At 51.8% G+C, this 19,949-nt stretch overlaps 1 protein-coding gene across 1 annotated transcript; it reads left to right on the top strand.

Moving 5' to 3' along the window:
• Positions 1-2,004: 2,004 nt before the first annotated feature.
• On the top strand, positions 2,005-19,030 carry PRAG1 (PEAK1 related, kinase-activating pseudokinase 1; the record flags this gene model as incomplete). The annotated part of the gene is made up of 5 exons (XM_082760288.1): positions 2,005-2,358; positions 3,390-5,149; positions 12,407-12,564; positions 14,712-15,448; positions 17,847-19,030. 5 exons carry the CDS (start codon positions 2,005-2,007, stop codon positions 18,882-18,884), a joined length of 4,047 nt encoding a protein of 1,348 aa, XP_082616414.1. The 3' UTR covers positions 18,885-19,030.
• Between the last annotated feature and the right edge of the window lie 919 nt (positions 19,031-19,949).

Genomic DNA, 19,949 nt, shown 5'->3' with positions numbered 1-19,949 from the left:
GGGGGGGAGCTCCGGGCGGAGCCCCCCGGGACAAAGCCCGGCTGGGAGAGACCCCGCCGGGGCCGGGAGGGGGTCGTGGGGGCGAGCCGGAGCCCTCCGCTGCCAGCTCCCGGGGGGAGCCCCGGGGAAGTTTCCGCAGCCCCCCGGGGGGGTTTGGCCGGGGGGATGCGCCTGCTGCTCCCCCTGCGCAGGGGGGGCTACGGGCTGAGAAGGGCGCCTGGCAGCGCCAGCCATTCAGCCAGCAGCGAGGAGAGTTTTTTCTGGCTCCTGCCCCTCCTTTCCTCCCTTGGATATATATATTTTTTATTATTATTTATTTTTTTGCTGGCTCTCATCAGGACACTTCGTAAACTTTGGGCATTGTCGGCGTGGCTGGCTTCCCAATTTTCCCCGTGGCACTAAGCATCCCTGCATTTCAACATTTTTTTTTTTTTTTTTTTTCCCCCTAGTCAGGTTGATAAAACTAATATCGGGCCATTTGGATCATCCCCCCTGGCTCAGCGACCAGCCCAAACCCGCTGGCGGTGCCCTGCTCGGTTAAGGGCTGGATGCTGTGTGCTAAATCTGAAGGAAAACAAAGCAGGAGCACTGTAGTATCTTTAAAGACGATTTTCTTGCAAATATTGTTCATCTTGGGGGTGTTGGGGTATGCCCGAGAGTGATTTGCTGTCCTTTGGTTAATTTGGAGTCTGAAAATCCATGGAAAAAACTGTCTAAAAGAGTCTCCTCTCTGAAATAGTGAGGTATCCTTTTATCTTATTTATGAATCCCACTGCTGTTGCTCTTCTTGCTGCTCTGTCATAAAACAGTTCCTAATTTATCGGCCTGCCAGTCTGCAGGTACTGATGCCTCATGTGATCGAAGCCTCCCTTCCCAAAGCTGGTGTCTGATGCTTGCAGGTCAGTGGCTCTTCCCCCGTTCACTTGGTCCCACTCAAGCTCCTACAAGCTTCCACCCCTTTAACTTTGCCTTTGTGGTGACCTGAAATTGGTTATATGGGGAAGAAATGGGTTATATGGCTCTGCAGAACGATACAGGGGAGTTGTGCTCAGGGTCACCTGTAGCAGCCGGCTGCAGTTTTCCTCCCCTAGTTGCACTTTCTGATCTGCTCTTCCCTAATCCCCTGCGCTTTGTGGGAGTCGTTGTCTGAAGTATCTCCAAAGTTGTTAGCTGCAGATAGCTACCGGCTGAGTGCAATCAGATCTGGCTGTGCGGGGAGGGAGGGCACAGGAATGCAGGAATGTCTTGGTCCTGGGGCATTTCCTCCTGGGGAAGGAAGATGGGAAGGCATCCTTGTGTGTTAGTAATCCAAGAGCAAAGCTCTTCTCCCCTTGCAAACAATGAATCACTTCAGCGAGCTGACACTGTTATTTGTGGCTCCTGGCAAAGCAGATAAGAGCTTTTCTGCCAGGCACTTGCTCAAATCAGTGCCAGCCCCAGACTTGCTGCCTGCCTTTCTCCGTGGCGGTGGGTGGGAGAGGTGCCTTTGTGTACGACTGCAGTGATCACGGCGGTGTCTCCGGGAGAAGGAAAGCTGCTGCTGGTCCCTTTGGCTACACAGTCACCGAGTCTGGTGCCTGTATCTCCAAGCCACTTTGGAAAATATATATATTTTTTCCTGCCCAGCTTTGCTCTGTGGGGATGCAAACAGCTATTCCAAGGCCTCTCCCTTTACCCTCGATACAAACCTCGCACGAGGCTGGTTCTACATGCTTGTTAAACAGGCAATGAAATCACATAGGAATGCTGCTTGTTTGATGTCTTCTCTATTACCGAGTTACGCTTAGAAGTTGGGGCTTTTAATGTGATTGTGTGGGCTCTAGCTGAGCCGTGAAAAAAAGCCCTGTAAACAACGAGCCTTTGTGATGAAGGCAGAATCAGTGTAATTATCACCTGTCCTATTAAAGATCTTCCCATTTTTTTTGTGGATAACAAAACTAATTGGACGGTTTGTGCTTCTCCAGGTTACCAGGTGATCTTCAAGAGCGGCTCTGGAAACAGCCAATGCAAGATGAACAGCAGAGAACAGTGCAGGCGACACGGGAGGCTCTCGGGCTGAGCCGCAAGGATTTGAAGATGTCTGCGTGCAGTGACTTTGTGGAACACGTTTGGAAGCCCGGCTCCTGCAAAAACTGCTTCAGCCCCAAGAGTTCCCATCGACTGCAGACACCCCCCGACGTGGGAGCCTGTGGTGTGCTCCCGAATGGAGTTAGGACCAAGGCTGAGAGCCCAGCGTTGGAAGACGAAGGCGTGAATACCCCTGTCTCAAAGCCAACGATTGCTGTGAAACCAACGATGATAAACTCAGATGTTTCTGACACGTGGGCGGATGTGAATATGAATGCAGATCTGTCACAGGTAATGATTAATCCAGTCCAAGCGTGATTTCCCGTTACTTGCCTCCTCTCAGGAGCTCTTGGAATATCTGTTAAAACGGTTTCCTTCCCATTGCTTCTCCTTCTGTTCCTGACTCAGGTTTTTAAGCCGATCTTGGCTTCCCAACGCGTTTTTGGCTAAAGCTGAATGAAACGTTGCAGGCTGCCGTTACTGGTGTGGTTTGATCTGCGCACGTGGATCTTGCCCCAGGCTGAATTTTGTGCTGTGGGAGTGGGGTTTGCAACATCCCAGCCCTTCGGGCTGCAGCTGGTACCTCTGCTTCTGCCTTGGCAAAAAGGGGGGGTGAGGACTGTCCCGGCTGCCCCAGGATCTCCTTCTGCTCTCAGGCAGTATAAGTGTGGTCTCCTATTCACCCTGTGAATATCTACCAACGCCTAGCGCGTCAGGAAAAGAGGGGCTGCTGTAGTACCTGTCTACCCATCACAACGCTGCTCCTTCAATTTCCTGTGTATTTTTCTGTCAGGTTTCCACGCTGCAAAACTAAGTCCATGGGAGCTGAGTTGAGGCTGCCAGTCCTTTGAGGTGGAAGGGCAATTTAGCAAAAATCTCTCCCTTCTGGGAAGCAATACTGCTATCAGGGGATGACCTGCTAACGATAGTCCCTGTTGATGCTTTGGAGTCTGCCAGTCAGGAGCAGCAGCGTGCAGCGAAACAAAAACAGCAGAGGGAAGCACAAAGATTCCTTCCCTCTCTGAATCCGTAATTGCACGGTGACTCACAGACAGGATGACAGGTTGGACGTGTTGCTGGCAGGGAACCCATGCAAAGAGAAAGGGGAATGCCTCATTTCATTGCATTGCCATTGTTGGTAATGCGAGGGCTGCGAATGGTCCAGGAAGAAGAAGGAGCAGAAAAGGCTTATTGGCGGGGTGAGCACAGAGCAGAAAAAGGCTGCACATGCCGGAGGATTTTCCTATGCATCTGTTTATCTCTTCTGCTTTCTCTTTCATTTTGCACGTGCTGATGGTGTGCTCGTTTTTCGTCCCCTGCAGGTCAGCTGGGGGATGGTTTCCGGCAAGCACCTTCTGCTGAAGTCAGGCGATGCGCAGCGGCTCTGTCGGGACAATTTTGGCAACGGCGGCGTGAGGAAGCCCTTCCTGCACGGCCCGCCGGGCGAGTGCCTGTCCTGCTGCTCTCCCAGCTACTCCATGGTGGGCCTGCGCAGCCTGGAGGGGCGCGTGGAGAGGAACGTCTCCATCCACAGCCTGGTGCTCCTGGGGGAGGTGGGCAAGCAGGAGAGCAGAGCCAAAGATAAGCTGGCCCTGCTGCATCAGCATCAGCCCCTCTGCCCAAACCCGCCCGCCTTGGGGGACAGAGGAGTCGGCAGCTCTACCAGAAACCCTTCATCCCACGGGAGGGAAGGAGCAGCGCTTCCCTCCGAGGGCGACCGTGCTCGCGTCTCTTCCAGCTTCGAGGGTGAAGGGGGTGAGTACTGCTCGATCACGGACTGCCGCAGAGAGGGCCCTGCCCCGCGCTGTGCCGAGGGGAAGGGGGCCTGGTGCGAGAAGGAGGGCCCGGCGCCCCGCGGCTGGAGGCAGCGGGATGCTCCCGAGGCGGCCAGGCCGAGCGGCAGGGCGGTGAAGTTCAGCGAGGAGGAGCGCAGGGCTGCCAGCGTGGCCTTCTGCATCGCCAAGGAGCAGGGCGACCCCTCTGCCCCGTCTTCGGAGAGGAAAAAGTCGTCCCTCCGCGCCGAGGCGGCCGCTGCCTGCGCGTTGTGCCAGGATAAGGAGGACGCCCCTCGCTGCGGGGACGCAGATGCCGCCGGAGGCACGAGCGGTCCCCAGCAGGCGTTGGTGGAGCCGCAGTGCTCCCGCGGCGACCCGATCTACGCCGAGAGCACCAAGAGGAAGAAAGCCCAGCTGAAGGGCCTCAGCGGAGCTGCGAACGTGGAGAAACCAGCCCACAGCCCTGGCACGGAGCAGGCGGACGGTGCGTGGAGGGATGGTGGCTGGGCGTGGGGCGCAGAGAAGGAGTACCAGGACCCCGCCACCCAGGTGGCGGCCAAGATCACCGTCATGACCGCGCACACGGAGGACGACCACAAGACCATCTTCCTCAGCAGCCCCGATTCCGCTGTGGGAGTTCAGTGGCCCTGTGTCAGCTCCGCTTCCCACCCTGATTTTGGGACCTCGCCGCCCGCCGTTGAGCCCGGAGAGGTGTTTCAGGCATCGGGAAGTGACAACGGACTGAGGCTTCACTTCGCAGCTCCTCCCAAGAGCTCGGTTACAGAGAGCCCGGCCATCCCTCCCAAGATGTCCAAAAACAGCCAGCAGGGCAGCGAGGGGAGCTGCGTGCTCCCAGCCAGCTCCCCCCTGGCAAGGCTCGGTGACGGCAACAACCACGACGGAGCTGGAGCCCACCCGCTGCCGAGGAGCTGTGCGGACACGGGGGGCTTTGGGGTGTCCCCTTCTCTGTGCGCTCACGTTAACGGAGCCTCCGTGGAGGAGCCCGGCAGAGGCCTGGCAGGTTTGTCCTACGACAGGAGGCAGAAGCACTACACCCCAACGTGGGCCAAGCAGTGCCGGATAGAGGAGGAGGAGGAGGAGGTAGAGGAGGAGGAGCAGGCACTCTCAACGCACCCGTGGGCAGTGGGAGCCGAGGTTGGAAGAGCCGACGCCGACCCCGTGGATGACTGCCCGATGGTGGAGAGCCAGCCTGGGATCAGCAAGTCGTCGTCCTTTGAATTCCCTAAGGAGAAGAGCAATGGCACGGAGTTTGCACCACCACCGCCGCCGCCAAAGAAGCAGTCCAGGTATTCAGCCTTGTGAGCGTGTGCATGACTGTTAAGCATTTGTGGTCGTGACGTGTTTGCTGCGGGGGTTGACTGGCCAGCAAGGTTTTTGGGATCAAAACCAACAGGTTACAAGGTCCTTTGGTATGTGGAACTGGGCAGCTTCCCCTCTTGGTTCTTATAGCAAGGGCCTCTGAAATCCTAATTTTCTGTTTGCCCCTAACATCTTCTTGCTTTAAAGGCTGACGCTTGAAGCTGTAGCTTCCCAGGGAGGGCTGCTTGCCTGCAAGCAAGTAACCGGAGCTTGTTGAACATGTGCTTGCTTCAGGCAGCCTTTCTTTCACTGCAGCTCTCCCGGGATTCAGGTCTGCAGGCAGGGTGACAGCAGTGCCTACAAAACAAATGCAGGACTGCTGTCTGTCTGGAAAGGAAGAAGCTCCACTAAACAATTTAATCTTCCAATAATTTATGTGTATGCAGCAACTGCAGTTGGCTGTGTATCAGGAAAAAAAAAAAAAAAAAAAAACTGCCCAAAGGAGTGAAAGAAATTGATTTCCCTCCTGTGCAGCTCATGGGTTAGGCTGCCTGATCACAGCGGGGAGGGACACTTTGCGTCCTGCAGGTGTCCTGAGTTTGCTTTCTCGCACACTTTGGTTTTGTTACCTGGAACCATGTGTTGCGTGGCAGATTGGGCTTTGGCTCTTTGATCTAGAAGTTGAGGGAAGGGATGGGTGTCTGGAGAAGTTGCTCTTGGGGCCGTGGTCAGGCTTGTGTGTGGTCATCAGCGCTCACCGGTCTGAGATGGTGTTTGGGTTGGTGCTTCCTTAATTAATGAATTACTTTAAACACTGCTTTATTCTTATACCAAAATTTCAACTTTTTAGGGCTGGCTAATACAGGGAACTTCTACCTTGTTTAAAAGCTCCTTTAAACAAAATACTTTAAAGTGTTTTAAATTGACCAAACAATGAGCAAATCAGATCTCTCAAGGGAAGGAAGCAGATGAAAAAGAGCCTTCAGCCCTTAGTGCTGGGCTTTCTGCTGCGATGCCACGTGATCCCTGCTGAAGTCAGAGGAAAGAAAGAGCCCACAGGCGAGCACACAGACGAGCTTTATTGCCTTCACAATCAGAGATGACACTGAGATGTGCTTCAGTCCTGACCCTGAGAACTTTATTTCGTGGCTGCTGCTGCTTGGTGTCTTGTATCAGCACCCGGCTCGGGGTCGTGTCTGCCACGTGTGGGGTGTTGTTGCGGGGGCTCAGCAGAGCTGTTCAGGAGTGATTCTTTAGGAAATGTGCAGTCACCTGCTGAAAGTCTGGAGCTGTAACAGTGCCAGGTGGCTGAGGTAGGTGCTGGCATCTACCCTTACCCTCCGTGGCCGCAGGCGAGGCTTTGCTCTGTGTGTAGCTGCCTCCTCGGCACCGTGCTGCCTGCGGCTGGGCCTCGGGGTGCCTTGCTGAGAGCACAGCCCTCCCTCTGGGAGCAACTCGATCAGATGGCGGCTTTCACGAGCTGCTCGCTTTGTTTGTTTGCTCGGAGGGTGCTCGTGTTTTCCTCTGAGCGTGTTCACACAGGAACCGGGGTGTTGTTACCTGTACGTGGCAGCGGGAGGGATGGCTACGTGCAACACTGCTTGAAACCGCCACAGCGGGGTTGTGTTACCTTGGGCAGTCATCGCTGGCAGCTTCTTCTCCTGGTGTGACTTGCCTGGTGCTGGGGGAACATCTCTGGTGCTCCTGGGCTGCAGCCACGTGCCTGGAGGAGGGCAGAGATCCTCCACGCGGGGGTGACTCTGAGGCACCTTCATCCTCCCCTAGGCCTGGGCATTGTTCATACATTTTTTTTGTTGTTCGTCCTTGCTCTAACAATTAAAAGGGAAAAAAGATTACAGGGTAAATTCCTGCCAGGCACTGAGGAAACTCTGGTTTTGCTGTAAGCTGTCTCCTAGGATGGCTGAAGGAGTGCTTTTGGGGAATTTTAAAAGTGGGCATCCAAAAAGGCAAATAATAGATCCGGATCTGTTTCATCTTTCTCATTGTTTGTATGGTTCTTTTTCCTGCTTGTGTGAAAGATTACAGATATTTAAGGCTTTCTTGGTCTGAAATGGAATAGAAAATGAGTCAAATTACAAGAGGAAAGAGACTGGAAAAGGAAAAGGGCGACTGGTCTTCATCCAAAAGCTGGGAGGGTAGTTGGGTATGGAAAGGGCTAACCCGGGAATCTAGGATCCCCAGGACTTATATGTACAGTGATGATTTAGATGCTCTTTGGTGAGAAACAGTCTAGCACAGCCTTCAGTTATTTGGCACAAAAAGGGAATCCTTGCTGAAATTTATGCCTTTGTTATGCAGCGGGTGAGGTTAAGTGATGCCCGGGTTCCTTCCAGCGTGTCAGCCTTAACTGTTCATGTATGCCACGTGCCCCTGAAGCAAAGGAAATGGTGCTGCTGTTTTGCATTAGCTCTTGAGCTGGTTTTGTCACAATTAATGCCACCTTCAAAAGGCAGCTCTGTAGGTGTCTTTCTAGTACCCTTCCTGAGGCACCTGTTTCCTTCTGGATCTTGGTATGGATGTGAACTCCGGTGAACAGAAGCAAGCTGGCTACGTGGTGCTCCTGTGGCAGTACAAAATGCAATAGGAAGTCATACAGGTCCCAAAATTTGATGCTTTCCTTTCCTCTGTGGTCTCTGACTGTGAATGACAGTAGGGAGTTGCTTTGAACAAGCCAGACTTATTATTATATATATAATATATATATATAAAACAAAACACTACAAACTCTAGAGTCTATTTTAAAAAGTACATAAAGCAAAGTGCTAGTATGGCTCATGCAGGAGAGAGCATCCCACTCCAGGACAGGGAGCTAATGGGCCTTTTGGATTCTCCCTGAGTGTTTTTTGTCTGAAACTAATCAGGGATTTCTCATGTTGCTTCTGCCAGTGGATCACTTCTGCAGGTTGTGACATATCGGGCAAGTCTTTTGGGAGAGACTGGCTCCCATTTTAAAAGAAACAATCTCTGTTCTTTGTGTTTCCTATCTTGCCACGTAAAAAGTACGGGGTTGGAAATCAGATTTGTCTTCTTCACCACATCGGAGCATTCAGTGATTTCACTGTTGACTCAGCTATCATTAGTTCTGCTCTCCATATGAATTTACTCTGGGGAAGATCACAGAATCACAGAGTGGCTCGGGTTGGAAGGGACCTCATAGATTGTTCAGTTCCTACCCCCCTGCCATGGGCAGGGATGCCACCCACTACATCAGGTTGCTCAGGGCCTCATCCAGCCTGGCCTTGAACACCTCCAGGGGTGGGGCATCCACAGCTTCTCTGGGCAGCCTGTGCCAGTTCTAAAGAACCTGTCTCCTGATAAGTCAAAAAATAAATAAATAAATTGTAAAAATTATGGGTTGAGTCACCCCCAAGAGTATAGATCATATGAACATGCCATTGATTTTTTTTTTTCTCTGGGCATTTTACCTTTAGTGTAAAAGGGATGGGAAGACCTTTAATAGCTACACAGATTAAAGCATTCGGATGACCTGACCACATAAAGGTTTCAGATGGGATGCTGGTATTAATGGGGCAGAGGATGCTTAGCTTTTTTAGATTGCTTGGTTTGCCTAAACCAGACACAGAGGTATAAAAACAGCTCCCTGGCACCACAGATCTGCTCTACCTGCTTGCTAATGCCCACCTGCAGCAGTGGAGAGAGGAGGAAAATAAAACGATTCCTGTTTCAAGATAGACAAACATATGGTGCCACAATGCTTCCCCTTGTATAATAATTATGCCCATGTAGCCTGGCTTTTCTCTCTGCTGTGCATTAGTTCCAGTGCTGTACTTTGGGAAGGGATGTCCCGTTCACATTCACACCGCCTTCCCCTGGCAGTTCCTACTGCTCTATGTTTGAGGGGTTTGATGCTCCTACTCTGCTCCGTTCGTGGAAGCATCTGGAAATAATACGCCCTGCTTTGTGGGTCACTGTACACAGAGAAACCAATTCTTCCACGGCCAGGTGAGGTTAGTATGGGTTTAACTGTCTTCTTAAGGGAGAAATGAGGACATTGCTGTGCTTTCCATCACCACAGCACACAAAGAAACACAAAGCGTTACTCCGCCCTAGCAGGAGATGCAGCATTGCAAATGATCTGGTGTCCTGTGGTAATGTTACAGATCTCCAAACCCTTTTTTTCTTTCTTTTAGAAGACCACAGTCTTCCATTTTCCACCCTGGTTTGTTTTAGGCAGGACTGTGGGAATCGTTTGGAAAGCCAGCTAGATGGAATTGTTTCGGATGGGAAGGCTGGTGAATAGTGAATTGTAGGGGTTGCCCAAATACGCTAGGATGTCATGTGGAGGATGTTGAAGAAGCCAAGTGTGTTTAAAGCCGCCAGAATAATTAGGAGAGCTGGAAATCCTGTCTTATTAGGTTATTAGATTGAGAGCTGACTCTTTTGTGACCCGCTCTTTAGGTGCTCACGCTCAGTGGAGGCTCTGCTGCTGTTCCTGAAGTTAGCACTTAACATTTAAAGTGCTGAGGAAATGGAGGGGAATTACCCATTGCGACCTCTTTCTGAGGGAAGCGGAGCCCACACGTGTAAGCAGGCAACGGGGGATAATCCCAGTGATCTCTTCAGGTTTAAAATGGGTTTGTGCTCTTTATTTCCACTATCTTTTGGAGGAAAGGGCAGGGCAGTGAACCTGTACAGCTGTGCATGGCGTGAATGAACGCTACAAGCGGAGGAGAAGTAAGGATCCCACGGGTTGTTGCAGTGGTTGGTTGCTCAGTTCTTGGAGTGGATTTTATTTTTGTTGGAAGTGGGACAGTTTGGCCATAGCGAGTATTTCCAGTAATTCTTCGGGAAAGCGATGGGTATTTTGATCTGGGCGCTGTCTGGGCTAGGAGGAGCTTATAGGAAAGGAGGGAGATTTGGAGCAAAAATATTCGCAGGAGGCAATAGCTGGCCTGGCTGCAGCATCTGAAACAAGAGCAGGATGTCATTACAGCGGCGAGCAATTTTCTATTTTGGTGCGACCCGCTCAGGAACTACATTTTTTACATAGCGGCGCGGGGAGGAAGCGGTGCTCCCCGTCCGTATGACTTCACGGCAGCGCTGGGCTCAGCAAACACGGCCGGCAGGATGGTGCTGGCAGGCGCCGTGTTGTGCCCAGGTTGCTTGGAGGAATAGGTGGGGCTGCGCGGGGTGGACCTTGGACCCTGCCGAGCAAAGTCCCAGCTCTGCCCGAGTGTGGGAATGGTAAGGCAGCTCCGTGGATCCGTGTTTTAAGTGATGGGGAGGAAACAGAAATGCACCAGCTTTTTCTTCTGTGTGTGTTCGCGCGTGTGTATGTGTGTGTGTGTGTCTGGAGAGGGGGAGGGATGCGTCAGGAAACCTCTCATCTGTGCAAATCGAGACCCGCTCTCTCCTGAGATCTCTCGCTTTTCTTCTGGATTCAAACACTTCCTTGATCCTTACCCAGTCAGGCAGGGCACACGCATCGATGTGCACCCCTTCGTTTTTTTTTTCCACCCCAAGTTACTAAAAGTTAAGTTTCTGAGCAAGTCGGTTATGGGATAAGGTTATATAGCTTATATGTATATAAAACTATATATGTAGTTTTATTTAGTATATGTAGCTTTATTTTTTTAAAAAAAGACTAGACTCCAGTTGGCTGTTTTCAACAGCGTTAATCATAACAGAGCTAAAACAGAGCTAAAAACCACAGTGTCTCTCACTTGCTCTTTTTTTTTATTTATTTTTTTTTTAATAAACCTGTCTTGCGTGGTGCACTTGAAGTTTTGTAAATCCTCCTCGGGAGGCTGGCTGTGGTGACCAAGTGCGTGTGGAAAATTCATCACCGGGGCAAGACCAAGGGCAGCGTCCCTGCCGGAGCTGTACCTGAGGAGGTTTCCCCGACCCTTATTTTGATCAGCCCCCGAGTATTTTTAGAATGAGCCTGCTCAGGCAAATGAGGAAGTCTGGCAGAAGTTTCTTCCGGGCTTCTCATACATGCTGCTCTCCATGTGGTTGTGTGGACACCAGAGTAAGTGCTTTGTCTGGACGCAGGATGAAACGTTTCTTAATCTTAAAATAAAGCGCTCGTGGCATCTGCTGTGCCTGGGGATTTTGGAAGAGGAGGGATTCTGCATGCGTGAGCAGTGTGTCACAAGAAAATAGTTGTGCATGTCTTTTGTTTGTCTTTCTCTGCAGCCGCTCCGCCGTCTGATTAGGAAATGCCGGATACCTTCCAGCGAGATAGCTGGTGGAAGTTATTTTTCTTTTCTTTTCTTTTTTTGCAAGTCTTCCGCTAACCTTTTTGCATTCTCAGTCATCAATGCGTTGAGTTTTATCGGTGGATTGGCAGCTTTATTTAAAAATGTGGCAAATAACCTCAACGGAGAGTTTGATCTGTACCGAAGCTGGGGGTATTTGTGCTCTGGTGTGCTGCCTGGTTTCGACAACTCCTGTTGTTTTCCAGGGAGGAAAAAAATGAAGAAAATATGGGGAAAATTCATTATCTCAGCAAATAGTCCTGCTTGCCTACAACTGATCACTTATATTGTGGCTCTGGCAGTACATAAGAGCAGCTTGTGGCTTAAGGATTTATTTATTGTAGATGGAAGCTGTGTGGAGAACAGTAGGTCTTACCTTAAAAGCTGCACAGTGGGTCCTGCGTCTGATGTATGATTGTTTTCTGAAGAGGAGCTTCTTTTTTCAGCTGTTAGGGTGGTGCACAGAGGAGAAAGTTGCTGCTGCTGCTGGACTGTGCTTCTACTCGTGCCTCCACCGTGTAGGAGTTGGGTTCTGGTGCCCAGCACCAACTTTTCCTCCTGTAGGCTAGGAGGAGTGATGCTGCTCCCTTCCACGGAGTTTTACTGGAGGCAAACATCCGTGGGTCCCCGCTTCCTGGTGGCAGTGGCCAAAATGGGATGCGGTCCAAGATCACACATGTGCTAGAAAGGGGAGGCTGGGGCTGGGGCTGGGTGCTGTTGGCTCCGTGGCTCTCTCTGCTCAAGCACACGTGGTTTCTCAGAGGAAGTGGTGCCTTGCAAGGCCACGACCTGCTTGGTGTCAGTGGAATATGACCTCCAAATCCCAGAGAAAGGGGAGGAAAAAATTGACAATGAAACGCTAATGCCTGGTAAGACTGCAGGGTCCGTATGAATACGTGGGAACCAAGCTGAGGCTGCTCTCAACTTTAATCTGCGCTCGCAGCTGCATGCGTGGCACCTTTTCCTGCCTGCCTCCTGACCCTTCTGCTTCGTTGTCTCTAGGCGCGCTCTGAAAATGAACCCGAATAACGCTGAGCTGGAGAGGGGCAGCAATAGCTCCACCGAGAGCCTCAGCCCGCCTTTCCGCAGCATCCACGTCAGCTTCACGGCCGGATCCACCGACAGCCTCAGCTCAGACACGCAGACCGGCAGCGATGGCAGTAAGTGGCCGAGTGGGTGTCGGAGAGGTAGCATCAGACCCGGGGAGGAGATTATCCCATCCTGAATCCCACTGCTGGGGCGGCATCTGCAGGGCAGGGGTCACAGGGCTCCCATCACCTAGTCCTCTCAGCAACCCTCCGTCTGTCTGCTCTCACCCTTCTGCCTCTTGATACACTTAAAATGAGCGTGGGAGAGCCAGACCATCATGTTTTTTTCCCTCTTTCATTTGGCCAGTGCCAAAATCTGTTTATCCATCGTGTCTGGATGAAGCCTCTATCTGAAAGCAATTGTGCTCATCCTGCTTGTGCTTCCCCTGTTGCACAAGGCCACAAGTAAGCTCTCCTGGAATATCCTCCACAGATCTGAGGAGTACCAGAAGGGGTTTTGTGCTAAAGGTGATCTCTCCCTCTCCTTGTCTTCCCAGTTGTTTCTTGAAGGGGGAAAAAAAAAAATCTGCCTGCACTAGTTTACCTGAGATTAAAAAATACTTACTATGAAGTCATTTTCTTCATAAGTGCGTAACTGAGACATGCACTAACGTGTTCGGCAGCTCAGAAAGTATTTCCTTTGCAGAAGTAATCTTCGTGTAGTGGAAGTTCTGTCTTTCCAAGAGCAACAATGTGCAGCAATAAAATTAAGAGCCAGAGCTCTGGAAAGTCCATTTTTCCACTGCTAACTTTGGAGTCTGAGAGCGAGGCTCTGCCAGGAAGTTGTACGTGGGGAAGAAAAACTCACATGTTTTGGATCTTTACTTGCTGGACACAAAAGCAATTTGCTGTCAAAAATGATACGGAACGACAGGAGTTCTCTGCTTCCACTAGCAGAGGCAACTGTTTAAGCTCATCTCAGGAAGGTTGAGCTTTAAAATGAATAACCCACACGTGAGTTCTTGTTCTGGTGTAAGCAAGCAGCTACGCAGTCAGTCACCGGGTGAAGTGAGCTCAGATTAATTGGCTGTGCTGTCAGATGTGAAAATACGGGGGGATGGAATAAGCCCCATCCCATCTCATGCAGGAGAACCCCATGCTGAAGGTGCAGAGCAGTGTTAGGAAAGCTGTGAAAAGGTTTTAATTGTAACCCAGAGCTTGGGGCAGAGTCCATCGGCGTGTAAAAAAGAGGTGAGAGCAATTTGACATTTGTGGACTGGTTGCCAAAGGTTCTGGGGCTGCTGTTTGTTCCCTAAGCCTCCACCAAATACATTTATCCTCTTGAAATGGGGGCTCCACTGCGTGTCCTGGCAGAGGTGCTGGTCTTGGGCTGCGTGCTGAAGAATTTCTCTTGGTTGCGTCTTCTGCCAAAGCCCCTTGGACTGGAAGTGGCAGGAGATGCCCTGCTGCATGACTCCTGTCTGCTGGACAGCGTGAGCTGGCATCTGCTCTGGTAGCTGAGACGTAGTGGACCTGCCCCCACCGTGGTCATCACAGGCAGCGAGCAGCTACCAGGGATCGCTGTCCCAGTAATTGTCACTTCTTTTAATTGCTGCTTCAGATCCCCACCGCTTCTTTCTCTCTGACCTGAAAGTCTTGCTGTCTATTTCAACGTCAAATCACCCTTTTCTGCTTTTCCCCTCTCCTGAGGCTTGCAGCTGTGCTGCCTGTCTCCAGCCTAGCTGGGGCAGGAAGGCAGAGAGATCTAACCTAAGCTGGGGGACAGCCAGAAGGGAGGCCAGATTTTTTTTTTCAGTAGGGTGGAGCTGGCCAAATCCCAGCCCTTGCCCGGTGACCCTTACCCAACGAGAGGCAGAGGCAGGTTCAATATCCTTCTTGGGCAGCTGTGGCCAGGCTGAAGTCAGAGCTGCGTGAGTCACTCTTATCACGCTGCGCTGCTCAGGCAGCGGGTGGCAGCTCCGAGGCTTTGCTGGAGGGATTGCTGCTGAATGAGTGTCCTCCAAGTGCTTCCTTCTTACTTACCTCCTCGTGGCTGATGTCACGGCTGAAATATTTGCCCTCTGCCAGCTTTTACTGCCGTGTGTGAGGTTCGTAGGAAAGCAGTCTCAGGTGGAGGGAGCATTTCTCTAGTGAGCTGTCTGCAGCCTGCTTCGCGAAGCCGCTGTGTTAAACCAGATTAAGGAGAGCTAACCCCTTCCATGCAGCTCTGCCTCCACCAATGGATGAATCAAACCCCGTTGTGTCTCCCTGTCCCCTAGGGCACTCGTCTGAGCCGAACCACTCACCGCCTCCAGCTGAGAGCCAAGTGTTTCCCCCCGGCTCCTTCCTCCCCACCTCCAGTGAGGATGCTCCCTCTGCCGGCCCCAGCTGCCCGCCCCCTCTGCCCCAGAAGAAGACGATGAGCAGAACAGTGTCCTCCCCGGATGGCTTTTTTGGGAGCCAAACATCTTCCGGCAGAGCAGCCGGCACTGCCAGCCCCAGGTTGAACGTCAGCCACTCCGAGAGCAACTTCTGCCTGCGGGAAGAGCCTCCCTTCATCCACCCAGCCGGCCTGGGGGGCCCCGGCACCTTCTCCTCTTCTGAGTCCCTGGAGAAAGCCTCCAAAGGAAACAGCTACTGGGGCTCAGCTACCAGCAAGAGCACGGGGGCCTGCATGCCCAGCAGGAACCTGCAGTCCCTCTCCTCCTCGCAGCTCAGCGTCTCCAGCCAGGTGTCGTCGAGCTCCAGCCTCCACCTCCACAACCTCCTGAGCAACATCGACAGCAAGGAGGGGGTGTACGCCAAGCTGGGCGCCCTCTACGCCGAGTCCCTGCGCCGCCTGGTCGCCAAGTGCGAGGACTGCTTCATGCGGGAGCAGAAGAACGAGCTGCGCTTCAGCGAGAACAACTGGTCGCTCTTCAAGCTGGCGTGCAACAAGCCCTGCTGCGACTCAGGGGATGCCATCTACTACTGTGCCACCTGCTCCAAGGACCCGTCAACCACCTATGCTGTGAAGGTAAGCCGGTGACCAGAGCAAGCCTGGGTATGTGGCTCGTCCCCAGCTCCAAGCAGCCGCAGGGTTTGCTTCCCACAGCGGAGCTGGGACTGGTCTACAACCCGACCAGGTTCTCTCTAAAAAGCTTTGTGCTAATACTGTATTGTAAACACAGCATAGTTCACCTCTGGCAAACCAAACTGCTTAAAAACTGCTCAAAAGACAGCCTTTTTCCCCACTGCCCCCCTTCTAAGGGGAAGGTTTGACCCAGAAACCACGTGTATGATGTTGAAACTACGGGCTTTAAGATATTCCAGGTCTCAATTAAATAATGAAAGGCTGAACTAGAGATGGTGTGTAAGGCCAGGTTCTGAAATATATCCCTGTAACTGTACAGAATCCACGTTTGAAATGGAAATGTGGGGTGTGATGCTTCAGCTCTCCGAAACCTGGATAAATAAGCTTAGGCAGCTTGTTTCATGCACATCCCATGGACTTGGGGTTCTTGATCCATGTTACTACTTGAATACAGAGGCTTTTAACTTCTGTTTGGGCTTTAACCTAGGAGAAGTTCACTGCTGCTTCCTCTTCATGTTGTTTTCAAAAACTAAAATAATTCCCAAACAAGCGCTGCCAGAGATGCATTAAGCAAGGAAAAAAAAAGATCTGCTGAATCCTTTACACAATTACAACCCCCAAGGGGATGTTTTAGTTAAGTGATAGCTTTAAAGCCTTAAAAAAGATTTTCTAAAGGAAGCAGTCAACCCAACAGGGGGGTGCTTTGAATAACCAGAGTTGAATCAGGGCTTGCCCCAATACCTCTAGTCCAGCAGTCAGAGCAGCAACTTTTTAGGTACAACAAGCCAAAGTTCATCAAAATTTTCCTTCAGAAACCTCAGAGCCGGTCAGCTCCTTTTCAATATGTGGTTCCTGGTGGCACACACAGACCTTTCCTCTTGCCAGCCATGCTGTGTGTGGTTCAGTGGCTCTGCCTCCACTGCTGTAGTGGATGAATTACGGCCAAGGCAGAAAAAAACACATTTTCAGCCTCTTAACGGAGCTGCTCTTGGGTCCCTGTGTGCTTATTCTGTGTCCTCGGTACTCCACAGAGCACCGTGATAAAGCCCAAAGCAGCCCAAGAGGGCTGTACTCTGCACCAGCATAAAGTCATGCACGTGTTTATGTACGTGCACTCACACATCTCTTGCAATGTTCCAGGGTGCTACCTTTTTTTGGTAGCTGAAATAGAGAACACTTGCAAAACTTTACAGTTGGCTGACTTCTCACTGCCCCTCCTGGATGTGATACAGATTTTCTGACGTGCAAGAAATCGCAGACCGGTAGTTAAAATAGATTTGGATAACTCAAGATGGGCAGAGGATCTGACTTGAGCCAAGGGGCCAGCTGAGCAGCCAGAGCCAGGGTTTAGGCTGTGTACAGGCACACAAGGATATGTATAAAATAGTTAGAAGGAGCCAGTTTTACATGAAAAGGCTTTAGAGGAATTAAGCCAAGATATGCTCCACTCCTTGGCTTCTTTCTCTGCTTAAAGGTGCACGACTAAGCCAGCCCCAGGCTCCTACTTGGAGCCTGTTGCATGGAGGATGCCTCTGGTGCAGCCGAAGTCAGGAAGAAAGGCTGGCTGGGGAAGATCTCCCTGACTCCATCTGGCTGCATTCATTCTTCCAGGGGCTCCTCTTTCCTTGGTATGGTAATCTGTAGTCTGCCCCACTCTCCAGAGATTATCTTTCCCCTAAATAAGCATGAAGCAGCAGCAGGGTATTTTCCTTTAGAAGAGAAGGGGCACTTCAAGCCCCTATTGTCCTATCTCTACGCGATCATCTCATCTGAGTGAATTACCTGCAAATGCCTGGATCCAAACCATTGCTAGCGGAGTACAAAAGCAGCCTGTTTCTCCAGCTCCTCTCTATTATTGCATTTATTTTAGCTTGGAGGCAAAATTGATTTCTTGTCCGATTTTGCACGCACACCATGACTGGCAGTGGCACGCTCCAGGGTTTGAAGCCTTTTATGCTGAGTTTCAGCCTGTTGTTGATTCCTGTGGTTGAGATATAAATACATCCCTAAATAGAAGGGGGAAAAAAACAGAAGCGTACAAAAGAAATGCCAGAAGGCCTCACAAGCTAATGGATACTCCTATAAGAAACCTGGTTTTGGGTTTGTGCCGTCTTTAATGCAGCCATAATGCTAAAACACAGAACAAAATGAAGACAAAGTCATGTGAGTTCAAGAAAATCTAGAGATGGTTTAAAGTGCTAAAGGAACTAATATGCACCCTGCTTCTACCAATACCTTAATGTCTTCAAATCCCAGCTTAAGGAACTACCTCTGAGCTTCTGGTCTGCGCCTGGTCTCTGTCACTGATGGATAAAACTTTTTCTTTGGTCTCTCCTTGCAGATCTGTAAAAGCCAGGAGTCCAAGGTGGCCGCTTCATACTGCAGCCCCGCGGTGCCCGTCCACTTCAACATCCAGCAGGACTGTGGGCATTTCGTGGCCTCCGTCCCCTCCAGCATGCTGCTGGCCTCGGATGTGGAGAAGAGCGTGCCCGGGGATGGTCTCCGTGCCTCCCGCGCTGCCAGCGAGCACGACTGCGTGGTGGTCATCACGCGGGAGGTGCCGAGCCAGACCACTGCTGACTTCGTGAGGGACTCGGTGATGCTGCACCAAGCCAAGCCCGAGCTGTACGAGCGTCGGGTTTGCTTCTTGCTCCTCCAGCTCTGCAACGGGCTGGAGCACCTCAAAGAGCATGGCATAATCCATCGTGACCTGTGCCTGGAGAACCTCCTGCTTGTCCCCTGCAAGCCCCCCATGAGCTGTGTGAAAGCCAAAGATGACAAGCACTTGCCCCGCCTGATCATCAGCAACTTTTTGAAAGCCAAGCAGAAACCGGGATCCGGAGACTCCAAGCTGAAGAAGAGTCAGGCCAGGCTGGCCCCGGAGATCGTGTCAGCTTCCCAGTACAAGAAGTTCGATGAGTTTCAGACCGGCATCCTCATCTACGAGCTGCTGCACCAGCCCAACCCCTTTGAGGAGAAGGTGCACCTCAAGGAGCAGGAGTACAGCCCCGAGGACCTCCCTGCTCTGCCCAGCCTGTCCATCTACTCGCGGGGGCTCCAGCAGCTCGCCCACCTCCTTCTGGAGGCAGACCCCATCAAGCGCGTGCGGATCACTGAGGCCAAGCGGATGCTGCAGTGCCTGCTGTGGGGGCCCCGGCGGGAGCTCACCGAGCAGCCCCTCAGCCATGAGGAAGCCCTCTGCCAGGTGCTGCAGAACTGGGTGGACATGAAGCGCGCCCTGCTGATGATGAAGTTTGCCGAGCGAGCCGTGGACACGGAGCGGAGCGTCGAACTGGAGGACTGGCTCTGCTGCCAGTACCTGGCGTCCGCCGAGCCTGCCTCCCTCTCGCACACGCTGAAGCTGCTGCAGCTGCTCTGATGCTGGACGTGTCTCGGGCGGCTGGGAAAGGGGCACAGCCCCGTTATACGGGGGAGGCTGGCATCTCAGCCGTGAGCGTGGTGTGCTCCCACCCGTGTAAGACATTCAGTACAATTGCGAGCAGGCAAAACTGGGAGCCGAACCCTCTCTAGGGGGATTTTTTTGTTTTGTTTTGGGATGGTAAGTCTGTTGACTAATAAATTCCTGCCCGCGTGTGTGCATGTTTCTAATGAACACGGCGCAGTTGAGTTGATTTCTGAGCCTAGGGGACAGCCCTTTGATCCCCACCCCCTAAAGCCTCAGAGCCTCTTTGCCTGGAAACACTGCTGATTGCCAGGGTGGGCAGCAAGGAGGAACAGCTGGGTTATTCTCACAAGGAGTAAAAACAATGCATTCACTGCTCCTTTGCATGGGAGAGCCAGGAGCTGCTTTCAAATTCATTTCTGCTTTGACATCCGTTCTGTGTTTTTTATTTTATTTGTTATTTTTTTGCTTTGAAAAACAAAAATCACTGCTTGTTTCTGCTGTGGGCAACTATCACCTGCCTGTTGCCTTCTCTGGATGTTAATAGGGCATTGCCTTCCTGTCTAGCACTGCTGCCTTTGTGAAGGGGGGAGAGAGCCAGGATGGGGCTGCTCGCAAAGATGATGCTGCATGCTGGGAATTACCCCTTGTAAAGTTAATGAAATGGAAAATCCCCAATTCACCTCCAAGGCCCCCGAGGAAGAAAGTCGGGGGCAGGCTGCTCTGCTTTCCCCATCCACCCAGCTTATCCCCTTCACCTGGTGGTAACTCACCTGTCCCTTGTGCGTAGCATGTGTTTAACCCCTTTATCAAAAGATTAGGTGGCCTGTGGGAGGCTGGTGCTGCTGCTGCACTGTGCTGGTGCATTAGAAATGCAGAGGGAGAGCTGCTTGCATTGTGAACATGTTCTTTCAAAAGATATAGCACAAGGGAAGAGGGAGAAGCTGGCCTAGCTCCCTCCATCCCCTTTCTCTCCATGGGGACATGCAACAGCCACCTGGCTTGGTGGAGGGGCCGTGTTGCTGCTGACTTTTCAGGCAG

Source organism: Aythya marila, assembly GCF_965140915.1.
Source record: "Aythya marila genome assembly, chromosome: 4".
Lineage (NCBI taxonomy): Eukaryota > Metazoa > Chordata > Aves > Anseriformes > Anatidae > Aythya > Aythya marila.
Note: the sequence above shows the minus strand (reverse complement) of the source record. Positions and strands in the feature narration are given on the sequence as shown.